At 36.9% G+C, this 20,153-nt stretch overlaps 3 protein-coding genes across 5 annotated transcripts; all 3 read left to right on the top strand.

Annotated features, from left to right (window-relative positions):
• The first annotated feature begins 1,236 nt into the window (after positions 1-1,236).
• LOC143444215 (uncharacterized) lies at positions 1,237-6,144 on the top strand. 2 transcript variants are annotated; one of them, XM_076943373.1, is made up of 11 exons: positions 1,237-1,575; positions 1,959-2,116; positions 2,732-2,871; positions 3,525-3,724; positions 3,850-3,972; positions 4,131-4,246; positions 4,315-4,520; positions 4,836-4,943; positions 5,146-5,387; positions 5,497-5,555; positions 5,778-6,144. In XM_076943373.1, the coding sequence occupies exons 1-11, from the start codon at positions 1,285-1,287 to the stop codon at positions 5,959-5,961; spliced, it is 1,827 nt and encodes a 608-aa protein (XP_076799488.1). In that variant the 5' UTR covers positions 1,237-1,284; the 3' UTR covers positions 5,962-6,144. The 2 variants fall into 2 exon arrangements, with proteins under 2 accessions (XP_076799488.1, XP_076799487.1); XM_076943372.1 differs by having other exon boundaries at positions 4,761-4,943; positions 5,778-6,142.
• Positions 6,145-7,579: 1,435 nt separating this feature from the next.
• LOC143470858 (protein C19orf12 homolog) lies at positions 7,580-10,461 on the top strand. The gene is made up of 2 exons (XM_076969148.1): positions 7,580-8,182; positions 9,185-10,461. Exons 1-2 carry the CDS (start codon positions 8,023-8,025, stop codon positions 9,439-9,441), a joined length of 417 nt encoding a protein of 138 aa, XP_076825263.1. The 5' UTR covers positions 7,580-8,022; the 3' UTR covers positions 9,442-10,461.
• A 3,997-nt stretch (positions 10,462-14,458) lies between these two features.
• Positions 14,459-19,323, top strand: LOC143465451 (PDZ and LIM domain protein 3-like). Of its 2 annotated transcripts, XM_076963765.1 has the most exons (7): positions 14,459-14,629; positions 14,873-15,024; positions 15,439-15,505; positions 17,995-18,077; positions 18,196-18,295; positions 18,447-18,574; positions 18,807-19,323. In XM_076963765.1, the coding sequence occupies exons 1-7, from the start codon at positions 14,525-14,527 to the stop codon at positions 18,949-18,951; spliced, it is 780 nt and encodes a 259-aa protein (XP_076819880.1). In that variant the 5' UTR covers positions 14,459-14,524; the 3' UTR covers positions 18,952-19,323. The 2 variants fall into 2 exon arrangements, with proteins under 2 accessions (XP_076819880.1, XP_076819869.1); XM_076963754.1 differs by lacking the exons at positions 17,995-18,077; positions 18,196-18,295; positions 18,447-18,574; positions 18,807-19,323 and adding an exon at positions 15,776-16,983 and having other exon boundaries at positions 14,462-14,629.
• Positions 19,324-20,153: the final 830 nt, after the last annotated feature.

The raw sequence follows: 20,153 nt of genomic DNA, 5'->3' as shown, positions 1-20,153 counted from the left end.
GCTAGCTAAATGAAGGAAGGGGAAGTAAAACTTCAAGAGAAACGATCCTATTTAGCCATACTTTTAGTTTAAAGTTGAGAAAGTGATACAATACCAAAATTTACTAACAAATTTTTAAAGTTACTGGTATTAATCACAGACAAAACAATCCAACCAAAATCAGTATATATCAGATCACTGCTGATATTTTTATTGTTATCAATGAGATTAGAAAAGAAATTCAGAGCTTGCAACAAATTGACCTGGTAAAAATATTTAGTAGGCCTATATGAAAGAATGAAAACTCAGTCCAAAGCAATGACAGAATTACATTATTTATTCAAGTACAGTACTACATGAGCATACATAATTTAGTAGGTCACACCTTTACACCACCTTTAGCTCCTACTTACTACAATACTATGCATTTATACTGCAGTACTACGTAGAAATGGATCTCTTTGGGTTGGTCTACTATGGTACTCAGATAAAGATGGTATCATATAGCCCAATAAGACAACTATGTGGGGAACATACCGGTACTGAATAAGACCACCTATCTACCATCAGCAAGGACTGAAGGACCCTGGCAGAAATTACTTTATGTATGGCTGTGCGGTTGGTAGCTTGGTACCGGTACCTTTGCAATAAAAGCAACTTAAAACTAAATTATGTGCGATATTACTAATTTACTTTACTAGCATCTCAGGTTCACCGTGTAACAGGTACTGGTACTCACTGGAGCACTGGTACATTATACCGGTACTCCATTAGCCTGGTTGGCTCGCAATGCAGTGCGCCCACCTTTACTGTAACTAGCCTACCTATAGGCTTGGGAATATAGCAATTGTTTAATGCAACGTTATGTCTGACTGCACAGTCCAAATGTTTGTTAATAAACATTGCTATCTTATGCTAGCCTATATAAATATCTTTGCTTTCGGCGTTTTCCTAAAATCACCACAATGTCCTGTCAATGTCTTCATATCAGATCGAACACAATTCACAGAACACATTTCGTTGTGAAAGCAGTTGAATCCCACATCTACTGTAAAAGTTCTAATATTGGAGAAACGTCTATGGCTACTAGAGTTTACTGAACCTAGGATACTGGGTCTTTTAGCGTCACCACGTGGTTAAAAGGAAGAAAATCTATTAATAGCAACAATCGTCAGTGTTACGTAATAGACTGTCTTTGGACTTTCGTTTCGCGTCTGAAAAGTACTAGAATGCAACCCTGTAAATGACCGACAAAAACTTAGGGAGACACAGTATTCAGTTTTAAGCAGTAGTTCAGTTTCAACAATGGGTGTAGAAATCGAAAATAAGACAATTTTGAAAACCTTATTGGTCGTGATTTTTAACAGTCAAGTAGCAGTAGCAAGAGACTGCTCTTTCATGGATGAAGTACAAACATTAGATGTATTTGAAGGAACTGCTGTAGAACTTGAATGCTCTTGTGAGAATCGAGTGGAAACGTTTTCATCAAACACTGACATTACTGTGGATTTTAATTCTCTTGACATATCATTTTGGTCCACACAGCGTACCCCCAATGAAAAACGTAATTGGGTAATTGCATTTGGCATAAACAAGGTAAAAATCGTAAACCTGCAGACCAATGCTGCAGAGATAATTTTCATTTATGAAGGGAGGTGGCTATTTTACTGGGGGAATGTGTTGTTTGAGAGAGGTAGCTAGGTTAAGGGAACAAAGGCGTAAGAAAAAGGTTTGGGGTGGATTACTGTTTAAATTAGTTTTGGTGGTAGATTAGGATTAATTTAAGGTCAGAAGTAGTATTTGATTACTCTCAGGTTGGGAGGGAAAAAGCGTTTTAAATGTAGAGCTTTTGCCAGTGAAATAGACGCTGTCTTCATTTATCAATCTTGTGGCTGCATGCTGCACAATCTTGTGCATACGAACAGTAATTACTGTTGAGCATCCACTAAATTTTAATGGCAATTGTTTGAACAAACCAGCAATTTGTGATGGATGTATTCAACAAAAGAGATATTGTCACATTCAGTGGAAACTCGCATCATGCTACGTGCTTCTTTCCTTTTACATACAGCGACGAAGGTCAGAATGAGACACATTATTCTTGTGGATCAGCAGGAGCCCAATCTGCGATATGCTGGTAAATGTGTTTTTAGAAATTAGAACAACATTACGGGTTTGACGACTCGCTATAGACATCTTTTACAAGGTTTTAAACTGTCACTGCTTTGTACTATGATGGGTTCAAAAAACTTTTTAGATGTAAAAGCAACTTCAAAGTGACTATTTTACTGTATGAGGTTACGCAGCTCGTTGTTAAAGATGGGCGGTTAGGTTAGGAGAATGGGTATGCAAAAGGTCGAATTAAGCAAACTTATTTAAGGTTTAAATGGACTTGGATTTATATTAGAAAGAAGATTTAAGTTAGGTTAAGGTTACTATGTTAAAATTTAAGTTAGGTTTATAAGAAACCATGAAATATAGCTTTGAACGTACAAGACTAAATTTAAACATAACAATACCTAGGCCTACTTGAGTTCGTTTTCCCAAACCTAGATTCTGTTATTTATCGTATACTGTAATTAAATGTTACTTGGTCGGGACAAGTTTGATCGCTTTATATTTCGAGCATTTGTTTCATGTATATTTGTGTTAATCAAGTGTCTGAAAGGAAATGCTGTATATGGGGGTTATGACAATATAATATTTAGCACGTGTACAATTGATGTTCGTATTACTTTTTGTATTCTTCAAGGTGTGCCACTACACAAAACTTTGCAGTGGATAGAAAGTGGGGGCTTTGTCCATGTGCATTTCCCACTCCTGGCGTACGATTGTTAGCAGAAGATGGCACAGCGCCAGGAGATTTCTGTCATTTCCCATTTAAATATGCAGGCGAGTTATTTTGCGAAGGTTTTTTGCATTTTAGTTTAGTTTAGGACAGTGCTTCTCAACCCCAGGGTCGCAACCCAAACTTGAGCGGCTGAGTGATTTTAAAGGGCCCCCGACTGTAAGCTCTGTAAGTCAGGTTACTCGCGAGTTAGAGTTTCGTTAAACAATCACTGGACTCGTTCAGAAAGCGTGAAGTAAAGATTAAAATTATAACAGTGTTTGCGTTACGAAGGTTTTCTTGTTGCAGTGTATCAGGCAGTTTTGTATTTTTTGTGGTTGAATTGAATTGAATTGTAGAAAAGTGATAGTAACTGCAGAAACGTTATGCGCACGTTGAAAACGTGATTACTTAGTATTTTAATAGATGATGTGGAAAGGCGAGTGGCCAATCTTTTTTGCATTTACAACTTGGGTCGTTAAATCCGGACGTTTTGATGCAAAGAGTACGATAAGCTGTGTAATGCTGCTTTTTTGTCACTAAAACGATATAACTTTCTGAATTTTATAATGTTTTAAACTTTAACTGTTATTTCTAAATTTCTGTAACTTTTTCCATAACCCAAGTAAAACGCAAGAGCTTTAAGTGCATTAATCTTTCGACTGCCAACGTTTCCATGTTGGTTTCATTTCACTATATCAGCACCTCTAAATTTCAGGAATCGAATTCTATAGTTGCACTGTGTATTTTAAAATCCGTTGCTGGTGTGGTACGACTTACGATGTAGACAAAGATAATCGTTGGGGTTATTGCCCATGTGCGAAAGTTCCTCTATACGGACAGTGGGGCAAGTGGGGAAAATGGAGTAGTTGCCGCTGTGGTGAACTCACTTTCAGGTCTCGAGCCTGCACAAGTAAAGTATGCCCTACGTTTATTGGGAAATCGATCATATTTCAAATACAATTCGATCAGCTCTACTTTAACTTTTTAATGGCTCAGATTCTGTGTGTAACTTTCATTAAGGAAAAATGATTTTGTTTTAGGCCAAAAATATTCCAACTGGGGTGAGTGTGGTTTGTGAATCCGGTTATGCTGTTCAGGTGTCGAAGTGTTCTTGTTTAAACGAGCGGCTGAATTCGGAAACTGTCAGGATTGTTAATGTGATGGTAATGCTATATTTCAATCACGTATCCATCCCTGTCAAAGTATAGTTACTTCAAGTCTCATACAGTTGAAATACATTTTATTTCACACATTTTCCTTATTTCTGATTAGTTTTTTTACGTATATTCTATGTCAATGTACTGTACATTGCGAATAATAGACCCGAGCTGCAGTAATCCCACCTGGAGGAAGAGGCAGAACGTCAAAACTCGTAATAAATTCAACAAAATCCTCCGACTCTGGCCTGTATACTTGCAACCGAGCCAAGCTTATCGGGTAAAGTTAATGGTTTCGTGCTTCGGTTTGTCGTTTTAAGTTCAACTTTGGTAAATTTGGTTTTGCAGAAAAGCCAAGTCCAAATCCAATAGTGTGATTCAGAAACGAGTGGCTGCCTATTACCTGAATGTTGTGACTTTAGAAAATTTCCAAACTGTTTTCAAAGATAATGGAGAAAATCTAAATTTGGATTCCGCAATTCCTAAGTGGCATTGGACCGAGTGGCAAGATTGCGACAGATGCGGCATTTTTACAGGCGAACAGCGAAAATGTGGTAAAATATGGTGATATTTTCTAATTGCATTTAGTTACTTCAACATCATAATACTAATACCATTCAGCAACTATAACTATAGGCTACTCTGTGCATGCTAATAAGGACATTATACACCTGCGATTTGAGATAGTCCAAGTAAAGTAACTATCTTATGTTCTTATCTGTGACAATCTTATTTTCTCTGAGATGCAGTAGAATTAGATGTGGTTTATTGACCAATTGTGCTGTAAAATAAAGGCTTTTGTTACTTGGAACATCATGTGGAAGGTGTAAAAGGTGATTATTTTCCGTGTTCTTCTCCTTTCTTACCAGACAGAAAGCGGGTAGTAGGAAGAAAATATAAAAATTATATTGTTGTACGAAAATGCAAAGCAAGGTGCCCTGTGCAACCAGAATTCGAATTGGTGCATGCAAATGCAGGTATTACCCATCGACAATGTATACAGGAGTTGGTGTTAGGGGTTACTATGAAGTGAGTGTATCAGTTGTAAAATTGGCTTGATGGTCAAAATCGTTTGCCATATTTTTGTTTATTACTTATGTCGATATTTAATTTACTTGTTCTTTAAATTATAGCTATCCTTAATTACTACTTGTTCTTAGATTCTTGTTGTTTTCCCAGAAAAACCACCCTCTTTACCAAAACTTGCCGAACGTAAGTTGATTAACGCTGTATTAGGAGAAGCAATTCGCCTTCCTTGTCCAGGCGCCAGTGCCATGTTGCCAGTGTCGTGGCAGTTTGAAGGCTCGACACCGGGATCGCCATTACAGCCTTTACTACGACATGAAATCAACATCGAAGGAGCTTCTGTATATGCTACGTTCATAGATATCGCCAACGATTTGTATCTGGAATCAGTATCGGTAAGATGTAGCAAGGCTATGATGAGTACGATGAGTACAGCATCCTACCATAATGATTATTGTCTGTATTTGCGTGGTGATGTGCTTTTGTTTATAATATGTTTTACAGTTGGCAAATGACGGCTACTATAGTTGCTTCGTCAACCGGTCGCTTTCCGCCAGTTATAGGTTGGTGACAACTGTGAAATTTTGGAGCGTAGCTGAAAAAGCTGTGGACTATGTTATCTATTTTGTGCTTGTTTTCGTCATTGTTATTTTCGTTATGTCAGCGTGGGCTGCTTTTACTAGCGGCTTCTTTTCAAACATAAAATATTAAGAAATTGCTTTCTTCTTACATACATTTACAGCATCGTATTAGAGTCGCTAACTGCTGCCTTTTGTTAAAATTAGAGCAGCTCTTTATTCGGTTCGATTCGTTTTTGCGCTGATTGCGTTGCTTTATGGAAATCAGATTTGGATGCAAAGAAATGTTAGACGAGACGATCGACTTTTTCCTGAGGAATGCTTCCTATTATTGCCTATATTCTATAAATATATATACACAGTGTATAGAAGTCAATACTTTAAAGTGTAAATTAAAAACTTATTACTATATAAAACCAGTTTTAGTATCGTAATAAAAGGAACGGCAAAATGAGGCCAAGATCTCAAGGACGGAAATTTATAGCATGCAACGATACATGAGTACAATGAAGGAGAGAATTAAAGAAATAGAAGTTCATCTTGAAGGGCAATGCGCTTATCACAACAGGAAATGGTTCGAAATTTCGGACTCAAAGATTTACAGGTTAAGTGTTGATTCCAACAAGAGAATCTTCAATAAAGGAAATAAGTGTCAATAAAACTGGCTATTTTTAGTATGACAATGCTGTTGTTACGGGATCGATCCTGTAGAGTGTAGACTGTAGATAAACGTGTTTACTAATTAAGCTGTCTATCAAAACGAAGTTATTTCTCATTTGGCGAGTTCATAATGCAATGTTGACAACATGTTTACAAAATAGGATGACCATTATGTGGTTATCTTAAGTAGGCTACAATGAATTCAAAAATGCAAGGTAATAAACATATTTACGGACATTGATGATCAACTATTCTTCAATTGGGTAATAATTATGTCGTTAACTGAGAATAAACTTATGGCAAGTATGACGTTATGCAATAAACAGCGCGATAAATAGTAGATACATAGTTGTAACGTCACAACTTGGAAGACTATGGAAACAGAGTGTTCCAGTAACCTACTTTGGCGTTGCATAAACTCTCTATACGCAGTAAAGCGTGCCAGCACATTCCTTGTTTTACTGTGGGGAAGGTCATTTAGAAAAACAAAACATCAGTTTGTCCATTATAGTCTACATTTAAAACTTTTCCACAATAATATTATCTTGTTAGAGTTTTCGACTAAAGCAATTTTGACATCAGTTTTTACAAACTGGGCGTTCTTAAGCAGTATGCATTCAGCAAAGCGTAACCTATAGATTTGTCTCGCCGTTTGGTGGAGGCTGGACATCAAAGACTTCTCATAAGCACAATAGGTTATAGGCTACTTATAGGTCTATCGCCTGCGCGCAGTTTGCATTTCGTAAGTTTTCTAATGATACATAGTAACTCACTGTGTGCATCCAAATGTGAAAGAAATTATGACCATACGTTGAAACTCCAGTTGATAATGATGATATCGGTCCAGTGCCGATAAAATAAAAGTTTATTACGATTTAGGGCCTACTGATGTTATCGGAAAAAAACTTATGATAACATTAATAAATTTTAACTTATCAACAGTTTGCACAAAGAAAGAAAAAAGATAAACTATCAAAAATATATAATAATAATTTGGAGTTTGTTACTAATCTGGCTACTAGGAGTTGATGGGCAAAAAAACAGTAAGTAGCCTACGCATTGTTTACTTAAAAAATACCAATGTATTGAGTGGTTGTCTTTAGAGGTGTTAAAATTGTGGTAGGATACAATACGCTCATTTTCGCTTGAAATAAATTTGCATATCTTTCTTGGTCTTGGAAAAGAATCGGTTTAAACGATTCTGTGGAGTTTTTTTATACAAGATTTTATCAAAGTGTTCTTGAATTTTACCAAAACGTATAGTTAGTGTTGATAGCGGGTTTTCCCCGTAGGTAAAACTACGGTGTTACACGCCAAGTCCACCACAAAAAATTAAAAGCAGGAAGTACTTCATGCAATTGGCATGAAAATGATTTTGTTACTTTTAAAGGAAAAAAGGATCTTCTTTTAGGTTGTAGAAAATTTGCGGTTTTATCTAACCTTTAGAAGTTATAGTATCGTATGGTTTATATTTTGCCATTGACTGTGGAGAGCCAGATAGTAAGTGGGTAGGCTACTGCAGCACTTAATGTCACCGCTTTGGGCGTTCCTGCAGTGCACACAAAATTGGTGTTTATAAGTAGATAAGAGGCCATGTATTCTAAACTATATTCACGTTTCAAAAAGTGCATCAAAACACACCTTCAGTGATATAAAATTGTCACTTTAAATGTGTTCTTCAAGCTTGAATAACTTACTGTTAGTCATTAAGCATTGAACACTTTCATACTGCTGAATAACTGAAAAGCTTTAGCATTATATTGACATATATTAATAACACGAACTGTGTGTCATGCCTTTGGCAGTCAATGATGCAATGGAAGCCCTCAGTGTCATAGCTCAAGAGGAAAATATGAAGGTAACTGTGCAGCAATCTCTTAGAGGAGGTGCAATGGCGGGAGGGGGCGCAATTGTAGGAGGATTTGTTGCTGGGCCAGTTGGAATGGCCATTGGTAAGAACTAATATAATTTGTTAGCTAAGCTAAGTTTTGTTAAAGAGCCAAGTTTTGCAAATACTATTTAACATGTCAGAGTATGTTGGTTGAGCGTTTATTTATTAGGTTTGTTATAGTTTCCTTAGCAGATCTTTTTGGGGTCTAGTGCAGAAGTGCACACTGTTGGTGTTGTTTTCTAGCCTGGGAATTACCATAGCAGTTGGCGCGCTTCAATGTGCCAGGTCGCATGCAGAATTAGGCTAAAAATTAGCATGAAAGTAGCTAAAATTGGTTTTTTTAGACCAAAAATTCTAGTGTTTATTTTGCGCCTCTGTAAAAAAAGTTTGAATCATGGTTTGAAAGTTTTTTGATGAAAGTTTTTTGATGGCATTTTATGGAATGGTAGTTCAAAGCATACTAAATTGATACGCAAAATTTCAGAGCCCCATGGAGGATTTTTCGAGTAATCAGTCTTTTAGTAAATTCACTCTATAATAAAACAAACAAAGATTTTATGGCATTTTTTGGGGTTTGACGCCTCCTTAAGAGCTTCTTTTCCAGTAAAACTGCAACCTAAGCATTTTGCATACATGTAAAAGATTTAGGGTCACATTATGTATCAAAAGTAAACACTTAGAAAAACATACAAATTGTTGGCAGATTTTAATGTGAGGTTATAACTATAACTCATGATGGCAAACTTGAACATGGTAAGGTTGTAGTAGATGGAGTAAACCAAATCTTACTGCACTTAAGAATGAAAACGTCAAATCAGATCAAAATACTGATGTGTACAATTTATCTATCCCTCATTCATCCTTAACCAGTTTTCAAGATTTCATGAATACAACAGCTTGCGATATGGTTAGAGAGGGTAAAAGCTGTAAACAGCATAACCATCCCATTACAACACTGATATTTACTGTGCAAAATCTAAACACATGGAAGGTTATTCATTAGTACAGTTCTTTTTATACTTTTTCTAAGGACAGATGGTGTTTGTTTTGTTTTTGTGATTAGGCGGTACACTTGGTGCAGTACTTGGAGCTGCAACAGGCCAAGATTTCAAACCATTGGCTGCAATAATCATGGAACTTCCAACACATACCAAGCAAGAGTTGACTGACCGAATTAATAATATTGTCTCTGGATTTGATCCTGCTGATATTGTGACTTTCTTGGCATTAATAAGAGGAAGTGCAGCTTTAAGACTTCAACTAATTAATGGGGTGAAAAGTTACCTGGAACAGCAGCAAGGAATAAATGTTACTTGTTGACCTCATCTAATTGAACTGGGCTGCCACTTGCAACTTGCTTTCAATTGAGCCGCAATTCATGTTGAAAAAACATTATTAGTTTTGGCTTGTCATAAACATTTGTGAAATCAACTCAGTAGATATGTATTGCATGAATGTAACCATTATAAACAATTACATGAATTTTTATACCCACAGTAATTACAGTGCAGGTCATAAGTACATACTAGGGATGTGCCGCAAGGAAGATTATTCGGGTTCGTGCGAACCCGAATATCATGAAGGTCGACACGAACGTATCCCGAATCTATTCGCATTAGAACCAAACAAAAATATTTCCTCCTAAAGTTGTCAAGTCTTGCTTCTAAAATGACGTAATCGATAAACAAATCGCCTTCTTTCGAAAAATAGTGTTTAAAAAACGATCGAAAAAGCAAAATCATAAGGAAAACGACCTTCATCGTAAGTACTGCTGACTCTAGTTTAGCATTGTCTGGAAACTAGATCATCATTTTTTACGAAAGTCAGTAAATTTACAAGTAATATTGTAATCGGGTTCGCCATTGTTGGTATTCGTGTTCGCCCGAAGCTTCCATAAAAGCGATATTATGCGAATCTATTCAGGTTTGGGTTCATATCGACCCATCCCTAGTACATACACAAGTTTATATACTTAATCTTTAAGTTTAATAGACTGTAAGTAAAATGTATATTATCAACCTTTCATATAATAAAACTTGATTAGAGGAAAATATGCATGTCATAAATGAAAAAACGTTTTTAATGCAGACTAAGTATTTTTGAATATCATACGATAAATCTAGATTTGTAGGTTTTGTGTGTGAATGAATTGCTTAATGTTTTTAAAGTGTTGAATATTTGTTTGTTATGTTCAATAGAATGTTTTATAACTTTTTATTTGTAGACATGCTGATGTGTAATATGGTGATTAAAATTTTCTGTTTCGACAAGTCAGCTTTATCAAGCAGTCAATTTAAAATGAGTACATGCAGAAGTGTTAATAAATTGTACTATGATGTATATTCTGTGTGTGCATAGTACTCTGCTCTCTATGGTTATTGATAATGTTTAATTGGCTTAAGATAAAATCTATTTTTAAAGAAGTGCTGCTAGATATTGCACAAGAAAAGGAGACTATTTCCATTTTTTCTAGTGAAGAAAACCTGTAGGTGACTGCAAAGCAATCACAAAGAAATTGATTTACTTAGCAAGTGGTGCTGTTGTGGTTGTTATAATAATAATCGTAGGTAATTTTGTTTTAGTTTAAGGCAGAAATAAGACCAAATAAAAGTATATTTATGATGAAATTTTGAGGTGATGTTCTCAGGTCAGTCATTGGTGCTGCAACATGATAAGATTTCAAGTCTTTTCCGAAAGTGTTGAAGGAACTTCCTGCCTATAAGAAACAGCTTGCGGATAAAGTGAACAACATTGTTTCACCACTAAAACTTCAAAATATCAGTCATGCACAGCAATCCTGCACAAAAGTGGGATTGCTGTCTGCATTAATTTTTGTAGAAAATAGCTTTTACCTGGCATTAAATTTTTAGCTTCAAAATAATTTAATTATAAAAATTGTCACCAAATAGATTTTTATAATAATTAAATTATTTTGTGTCGCACTACCATGATATTATGATAATTTAGTTGTAAACAGTTATCTTGCTTCCGCACAAAAATTGCCTGTTAAACTTGCTGATAAATTTCAGGCCACACTGTATTAGATAATGCTGTCTGTAAGTATTTTATCATTTAGGTTTCTTTGCAAGCTCGTATGATTTATTTTTCGCTATAGACTGTGGGGAGTGAAAACAATGATCCTAACCTTGTTCTAACAAAACAAAATGTAATGATTGCATCATAGAAATTTCCTTTCCCTGTGCACTCGATTAGTGAGTTTAACTTTAAAATGTATTGGGATTTGGGAAATGTTGATTCCTTTAAGCACGCTTCCACTAGGCGGCAGCGCGGAGTTACAGAAGTAGAAAGGCCACATCGCAAATCCTTATATTTACGATTGATAACACATTTACCCTGCAGCCTTCCCCTAAAACGTTAGCTTTTTACCCGGTTTTAGCACTGTAGGTAGAAAAGAAAAGTGCGTTGTAAATATATTTCTTCACGTAAAAGCTGGAATAGTTTCTTGTTCGTACAGCCAAGAATGATGTTCCCCAACAATAAACTAAAACAATTTTGGCAAAATCATAATGTCTGGTATAGCAATTGTTGGACACCATCCATAATTTAAGCAGCTGTACATAAACTATAAATACTTTCCCAAGATTCGGCTTTTTGCATCCAACAAAGTAATAATATTGAGCTTTCTTGCGTAACACGCAGATGCTAACGTTTTCGTGAAAGTGATGCTAACAAATCCAATGCATAACAGCATTTTCTCATCCTGCCTAGCGTTTCACGCTTCTTGTTGTCTCTCAAAATTATACCAACCTTTTTCAGGAGAAAAAGGCCGCTGGCTATCTGCTGTAAGCTATGTAATGAAATCAGCTGTCAAGTTTGTGTTCGCAGTGCTGGACGAAAGTTGGTGTTGGCTGTGTGATAAGATGAGTAGAAGTAAACATTTTTATGAACACGCCTTGATGTACCAGGGTACTTCAGGCACGTTTCGTCGAACAAGATGTTGTTGTAAGTATGTTTGAATTACATAATACTCATCATTGTAAGCGTTTTCGTATGTTTTTGCCTACATAAGAAACAATGTCCCCAACTTCAAAGGCTTATAGCTGCTTCGAAAATGGCTAGAAGTAATTTTAAAATCAAACTTATAACGCTGCTGGTGGTGTCGCGATGTTGGCTGCAAAATTCACAAAGTTTAAGCAATGGCCTGCAAAATAAGTACTAGCATCAAGACACCGACGCCCACCAAAGGAATTTATGGAGCTTTTCTGCTTGTGTAAATGTCAGGTTATTTGTTGGCCAAAGTAACTAGGCGTTTACTCGGGTAGGTCAATTCAAAGTTTTTATAAGGTTTATTACGTCTTTTTATCACCGTCAATAAAGTGAAGGCAGTTTATTTTCGTTACGGTAAACCGCATGCGCATTTTTTTTGCCTTCGTAAGGTCATGTTGTCCATGTTCGGTCTCCTGTTGGATTCTGCAATTAAGTTTATTTGTGGTCGCCTGATGGCCGAACGTGGTTTCATCAGCAGGTAGCAGAAGTCTTGCTCTATATTACTCGCGAAGCTTTAAAATCGCATTGATACGGTTTGCCTGTTTGCTATTCCGCCTGTGAGCCTATATCTTTTTGTGCTGGAATATAGCAAGCAAGGCGTGACCAAAACTTGCATAACACTTCAGGATGGCGAGTGTTTGAAAAGACAAATCGTCACGGTCTTGTGTTAAAATGTTTTATGTTCATTCCGTGGTAAAAGATTGTCAAGTTAGCCGGTGTTTTATTGTTAATTAGATATTATATTACCGCTTGTAGTAAATGTTGCGTCGGGAGAAGAACTATCGTTTTAAGATGAATCGGTTCAGTAGCTCGCAATCTATTTAAGTAGCACGCATACCGTTATGCGTAATCTCAGAAAAGTTACGTGTTTTCGGTATGACCGCCGGAAATGCTGCAATTGGATTTTGCGTTATTTCCTCTGGAAAAACGACATACGCTGTCATGAGTTATCAGTTTGACCGAAAGTTGCTCAAATTTTTTCTTAGTTTGCGTTTGGGAGAACCAATTCAAACGCAGCCGGCAATTACAGTGCCTTTAAGAATCAGATGAATGTAAATTATAGGCTTAATTGATTCAATGAGTCATATGTTTAATTTAGTCTGTTTTACTTCTGAACAGTTTTAGTACTATGAATTAAATTACCCCTGTAAATATTCAAGCGCCTCGTATAGGAAACATGAAGGAAGTTATGCGTGGGAGACAGTTTTTCTTTTCTTGACTTGACAGACATATTCAGACTATTCTACGGCGGTCCCTGAAGTTGGTTTTTGACTTTAACGCGTAGGCAGGTCGAGCTGGGTTGCGTTTTGTATGTCATTAAGTAACAGCGGAAGATAAGACCGTCATATTCCTTTAGATAGTCCTGATAGCTTGAGGGGTTGTCAGCAAAGCTACGCTAAAAGCCTTTTTGAGACAGATTTGATTCGCCTAATACCCGGAAAATTTAATGCGCAATTTAGCGATCCATTGTGTAGTTTGACACAGCCAGCGTGAGTCCGCCACAAATGTGATACTACTGCATCACATAAGCCATAAGCTGTGAAATGTTGGTGAAATATGGTCGAAAAGTATGTATCACCGCCGTCTGTCTAGCTCTTTCTGTTTCATACAATAGTACCGAGAGGTTTTATAGCATTTTTGATGGTCTCTTCACCAGGCTTATTCAGCAGTATGACATGCACAAATTAGGGGAATAGAAAGGAAGTGTAGGATTGAGAAAGGCCCAGTTTGAGCGTATGATACTCAAATCAATTGTTCGGGCGTGTTGTATTAAACATCGAATGTTTCACTACACCGATTAAATATCGTTATCGGGTGTTGCGTTGTTGCTCCTTTTGTGACAGGTCGCGTCGTGTCAAGTGGCCCTTTCCTATGTCAAACAATTGAGGCAACATTACACAAACTGCGTAGTTTGTAGTCGAATCCTTTTAACTTGCGTCATCTGGTTATGTTAAGTCGTCACGTGTGGTACTTGAGTATTACGGTACAAAACGCCCACGATGCGTGAGTTTTTTCCAGTCCTTTGAACAAAGCAGACGACTTTTTACCGCCCTTTGCTTTGTATATGTGCTAGATAAGATGGCCAACACTTCCCATGTAACTCCTATGAAGTCACGAAAACTCTATCGTTGATGATAAGTTTATCGATGACGTAATAATGCTTGCTGCTTTATTGGAAAAAGATCATTGAAATAGAAAGCAATAGTGATGAGAAAATCGCTTCATTTTATGAACAAATCAGCAGGTTGCCGGCACCAGGACGATAGCTTGGATGAGCTAAACTGTCTCTTGGTTAGGTCAGAAACAAGTACATCAGTGTGCTAATTCTAACTCGCTTTATATTGGTAGAACGCTAGGCAGTATAGCTCTGTTGCTTTAATTGAGCACATTTATCATGGCCTCAAGAGTCCACACGTCACTGACACTCTTCGGTTCGCCTCCGTGGGGATTTCGACTGTCGGGAGGAAAAGAATTTAACCAGCCCCTGGTTATTACAAGGGTATGTATTATAACTTTAACACTGTTTGTTAAATTAAGCAAAGTCTCACTGGGTGATTTAAGAGTATCGTAAAGGAGAGTTTGAAAGTAGTTCGTTTTTTCACTTGTAGTTGTCTTGTATTTACATTTCTTCATTTGCTATTCATATTGCACCAACGATAAAGCTATAGCAAGAAGGTACAACTAATAAAAATGTTATGTATATGAACAAACCATACAAAAAAATAACAATATGTATGCCCAGGTGACGCCGGGAAGTATAAGCGCCAAAAGCGGTCTGACAGCCGGCGACGTTCTTATTTCTGTCAACGGCCAATTTGTTAACGAGATGACCCAAGACGAATGCGAGGCGAAAGTCAAGCAAGCTGTTGGCTCTCTATACTTAGTTGTGGAAAAGTAAGTCTGACGTTTTTCCGATTACCGTGTATTGACCTATTGCATATGCTACTGTGATAAGGTTATAACTTTCCGCTGTTTCCGGTGCGTTGGACTCATCTCTAAAATAGATAAAACGGATCCAGTCTAGACCGGTTCTTTGGGCCTGCACATGTCACGAAGGTTTTCCTATCTTACCTTTATAAATGTTAGCAAAATCAGCAACGTAGTTTAACGTGGTGAATAATCGTGTTGCTTTACTATGTTGTTTAATCGCAATATTATTAAGACTGCAACCAGAGTATATGCAAAATGTTTTATGTTATTGCGATTCTTATTTGTGTATCATATAAAGAATGTAAACCTTTATTTCACCGCTGTTGGCTGTGGATACAAATTTGTTTTAAAAAATTTCCAAAATTATTTGATTTTTAGAAATGCCGCGTCTGTCTCTGTACAACCATCGGGAGAAGTTACGGTTCAAGGTGACCGCGGTATATATGTAAGTAGTTGATTTATTAACGTTTGTCTATCCCATGAATCGTTGATGATAATAAGAAAGCTTTTGATTGATGGCATGGGTATTGACACAGAAGACTTGTGTGCTCGTTTGTGTTTAAAAGAAAGTTTCAAGTCACGCCCTATATGCGATTTATTATTCACTGAATAAAAATATTTTCACTGTTGTGCTGTTTTATTGTTAATTTTAACGTCATTTTTGTTGCATGTTTTTCGCTTGCTGGTTGATTGCATGACACAAACGGCACCACAGAATGACGAAGTCAGTGAACTGGAACGTTTATCGAGACACAATCGATCGGCGAAACCTTTTCCAGGATCTTTTACGACATCAAACAACTCCGTTACAGCGCCTTCTATAAATACGGAGCAGAAATCGCCCAACAGGCCAGCTGGCTTTCGATCTGTTATTTTCCGTCCAAAAGAAACAACGCAATCTCCTACATCACCAAACGGAGCTGTTCCAACGTCACGAGGTCAACCCGACGGCGGGTCAACTGTCGCCCCAACATATAACAACAAACCTCGACATTTTGTCGCTTCACCTACTGCAGACGACTTGCCACCACCGCCAGCCGACTTTATCGAGCCACAGCCATCTACTACGCAAGCCTACAAATCTGTCTCTCCCAGTAGTAAGCCTGAGGCAATAAGAGTTGTTTTAGGCCCCAATCAGGCGATTGGTTTGTATTCTAACTCCAATGCCCAGTTAAGCTACCAAGCACAAGTGGGAGGGAAGTGATAAGTCTTTGTCTTGGTTAGTTTTATCTGCTCAAGCTGTGTTTGCTACCAGCCTCCTGCTTCGCACTATACATTGCACCATTTCTACAGTGTGCATTTACTAACACTCAATTTTTCAGTGGCTTTAATAGTTAATGGCATGCTAAGGTTTTCTCACTTGCATCTTTCCTTTGTTTATTGCTTGTATTATATAGTTAGCTTATAAATGTATAGATTACCGACATTCCGGCTGTGTATATAGCTGAATTTCTTTCCAAGCTTCTTGAATTGCACTACATAACAACACGACAGTGATGTTCATTTTTTTATCCTTTACGGTGCAGTATTGCTATCGGTAAAAGTGTTCAAACTTAAATTCGTTTCAACTATGTAGAACAGAAACAAAAATTATAGCCTAAAACTACCCTTTGACTCTGCAATTAATTTAAACACACTGTAGCTTTAATTTGTAAAAGCCCGCCTAGATTAAAAAGAAACTATTTGGGACATTCCTGTATTTGTCTTTACCCTTATCAGTATTTAGATTTATTTCTTGTTTATTCAATGCTTGAGATACTGACACAGTTTCGATTGATGATGACGCTAATATTTGTTCCGTTTTCACGTATAGCTACTGCTAATATTGTAAATATTACTTGAATAATGTACATTGTGTTTTATATCGCTTCTTACCGAATTCATTGTGTAAATATCTTTGTACTAAAAGCAAGTGAATTATGATTATATTTCAAACATTCGGAAATTGAATTGCGTATACTTAGCCCAAGAAAGCTTTCAAGGTACACAAACGTTTATAGACCTATAAAAGTAGTGACGTCTCACGGGAAAAGCTTTGAAGTTTAGAGAATTGCATGGATACCTTCCATTTGAGATCTAATCAACGTATAGAAGTCGTTGTATTGTTTTATTTGATATCTACTTACCCTTAGAGTCGCAAATCGCACATCCATCATTTAAGTTGAAATACTTCCCAGCATGACTTCGGTTTGAAAACGGGTGTTAAAAATGACTGTTCAGAGTTTTCAGACCAAGTTGTAAGTAGTTAGAATTGGTGATAAAACACCGATAAATCATTCTTTTACGCATTCTTACATTTTAAGGATATGGACAGTGGCACTAATGAATTTTGATCGTTGTGTCGAATTGTTTACTCTTTACACAAAACCCACTGAGTCATTCATCTGATTCAATACAGAAGCACAACTCACAATTTACCATCAACTACTCTCATTCAGTTGACGGGAGTTGATATCGCGGACGTTCCGTAACTCGATAAATATTTGTAGCAACAACAGGCGTCTAAGGAGTGCTGTCAGCTATCACTGATTGACTTTGGTTTGTTGGCGTATAACTTCGTCTTCATTATGCGATACGTGTTTTTCTCTTGCTATGGATACGGCGTTCTTGCGGTTGAACTAACTTTAATCTAAAACAAATGATTTGTGCTGGTGCGAGTAACATTGACTTTTGGACCGCAGTGGTCCCAAAATTGCCCAGTAAGTGCGGGTATAGATGGGGTCACTTCAGGTAACACTGAGATGCAATTAACTAAAATTCAATTATTCCAAGAACATTTGTATTGATACAAGCAACAAGGTATTCATCTTTTATCTGCTAATATCTCTCGTGTATAAAAGCAAGGTTTTTACTGGAATTCTTGAATTACTGGTGTTGAGTATTTAATGCCTGATTATTATAACTTGAACTAATTTACTGCATAAAAATGTTCAGGACGAGGTGAAACCGGCCGGCACCGGTCACAATCGAACTGCGCAAGGTTTTCGACCATCGACTGGTCCACCAACTGCTCCAAGGTACCTGTAGCTTTTGTCGAAGTTGAAGAAGCATATTTTAAATCATTATTTAAAAAATTCGAATTAAGATTTGTTTTAAGTCATCCAAACAGACTAAAATGGTTGACCCTGTTTTCAGGCCAGTTCGTCCTCCGATTATCAATACTTCGTCGACTGTGCCTGCTTTCGATCCTTCCATGCTTAAAAGATCTGCGGCCGCTAAACCAGGCACCATGGTGGTAAGTTATACAACGCACAATTACACAGTAACCCAAACCTAATTTCCATCTATTTCACTGCGGATTTTTACTTTTACGTTGAGCCATGAAATTTATTGTAAATTTATAGCATGGGTTTCATGCCTCAAGCTGATATTTTATGGCAATTTAGATGAAAGGACCCGGAAAATCAAAGGTCGTTCACGCCCAGTATAACACACCGATGGGAATGTACTCAAATGAAAATATAATAGACACTGTTCAAGCACAGGCGCAATCCATGGGCGTATCATTACCAGGGTATAAGTCTGTCAGCAAGATGGATTTAAAAGCCCATTATGATGTCAAATAAGGAGCCAATGGGCTTTTGCCTAGCTTTTCATCTTTGTCCTTTCTGCTACCGTTAGACTACTAAAATAGCCAACTTAAGCAATTTTGTGACACTTTGTGAAATTAGCACTTTTGTCTTTTCCAAATTAAGAAATATAATATAAAACCAGATTTGTGTTAATGCGAATTATTTTATTTGCAGAGTGGTTGATGCAGAATCTACTCCAGTTAATCCTGATTCTGCAGTGTTTCGCGAAGTTCATCGGCAACAGGCGGCTCCCAAAGGCAAGTCGACACAATCGAGAAGCTTCAAAATCTTGCAGTCGAACATGGACGATGATAATTAAATTTTTCTTCTGATAAAAAGACCTGGAAATTATCAGGTTCATCTCTCTTTCTCGAAGACTCCAAGTTTTGGCCTATTGAAATCGGCATATGTCTGATGCTTAGAAATAATATCGGGTTAACGTATTTGTCGTTTAATTAAAATTGCTCTGCTTTTGTTTTTGCATATTTAGTGGTAGTGTTACGTATTTCCGCTGTAAACAATCAACCCACTAATCTCTTTACCTATACTCTTTCCTGATTTGCCTCTGTCGTTAGCTTGCAGCTCCCTCTAACGAACGTCACTGTACTGAAGCAGCATACATTATTTTAAATTAACAATCTTAATTTTTGTAAAAAGTTATGAATGTATGGGAATCACTTTTGACGATTACTAATTAAGTAATTATACTCTAACAAAACATATGCTTTGACCAGAGATCAAAACAATCTCTTTAGGATATATTCTCTACATTTTTATTATTCAGTCTTTCGTTTGCACGTAGGCTTCTGCGTGAGGAAAACTGAATAAAAATAGTATAATTAAGATAATTAAATATAAAAAGATAGAAAACAATGACCTGTATACTGAAAAGGCTTGGTCCCTTCAAATTAAAGAAGCAAACTACAGGAGAAAATTGTGCACTGCAGCATCTTTAGCAACCAACGGGTTTTTTGTTCTGTAGCTGGTATTCCACCATGGCTAATTGCGTTGTGGAAAATACTGAACAAAGTCATGACAAAAGACGGATTAGAAGTTTAGAGTCATGGCAAAACACAAAGAAAAGCATGGACCGGTGACCATACCTAGAAGCTGGTTTGAGAAAGTGAATATGTGAAATTTAATTTTTCAGAAAGATAAAACAACATAGAATGAAAGGAGGTCAGAAAGAGCAGTTGCTATAAATAATATGTTTACAGTTTACCTAACCTCAAAGAAATCATTTGTCAAATCATTAAATCTTCAATCAAAGTTAACATTTGCCCACTGTAGCTGAAGGATGGTAAGATCCTTATCTCTGAAAATAGGTAAAAACTGCCGAAGGCTCAGAACATTTAGCACCGTTCTCTACCGCCCGAATCTGATGTATTTAGCTGTGGTCAAGGAGTCATCTAGTCATCTAGGTGAGCTCACCCTCTACCGATCAGCAAGTGACTTTACTATAAGAACCAGAACCCATAGGAATGTTGTATAAGAACAAGTTTCGATACGTATAAAGGGTGA

The sequence above is a fragment of the Clavelina lepadiformis genome, chromosome 1 (genome assembly GCF_947623445.1).
Source record: "Clavelina lepadiformis chromosome 1, kaClaLepa1.1, whole genome shotgun sequence".
Classification (NCBI taxonomy): domain Eukaryota; kingdom Metazoa; phylum Chordata; class Ascidiacea; order Aplousobranchia; family Clavelinidae; genus Clavelina; species Clavelina lepadiformis.
This window is presented reverse-complemented; position numbering and strand designations above follow the sequence as displayed.

Bases quoted from the DNA above. Each gene is read 5' to 3' on its own strand.
- LOC143465451 (XM_076963754.1), top strand. From the start codon at position 14,525: ATGGCCTCAAGAGTCCACACGTCACTGACACTCTTCGGTTCGCCTCCG. The intron at 14,630-14,872 runs GTATGTATTATA...ATGTATGCCCAG, and splicing joins AGCCCCTGGTTATTACAAGG to GTGACGCCGGGAAGTATAAG. The intron at 15,025-15,438 runs GTAAGTCTGACG...TTTGATTTTTAG, and splicing joins CTATACTTAGTTGTGGAAAA to AAATGCCGCGTCTGTCTCTG.
- LOC143470858 (XM_076969148.1), top strand. From the start codon at position 8,023: ATGCCTTTGGCAGTCAATGATGCAATGGAAGCCCTCAGTGTCATAGCT. The intron at 8,183-9,184 runs GTAAGAACTAAT...TTTTGTGATTAG, and splicing joins GCCAGTTGGAATGGCCATTG to GCGGTACACTTGGTGCAGTA.
- LOC143444215 (XM_076943372.1), top strand. From the start codon at position 1,285: ATGGGTGTAGAAATCGAAAATAAGACAATTTTGAAAACCTTATTGGTC. The intron at 4,521-4,760 runs GTAAAATATGGT...TGTAAAATAAAG, and splicing joins AGGCGAACAGCGAAAATGTG to GCTTTTGTTACTTGGAACAT. The intron at 5,556-5,777 runs GTTGGTGACAAC...TGTTAAAATTAG, and splicing joins TCGCTTTCCGCCAGTTATAG to AGCAGCTCTTTATTCGGTTC.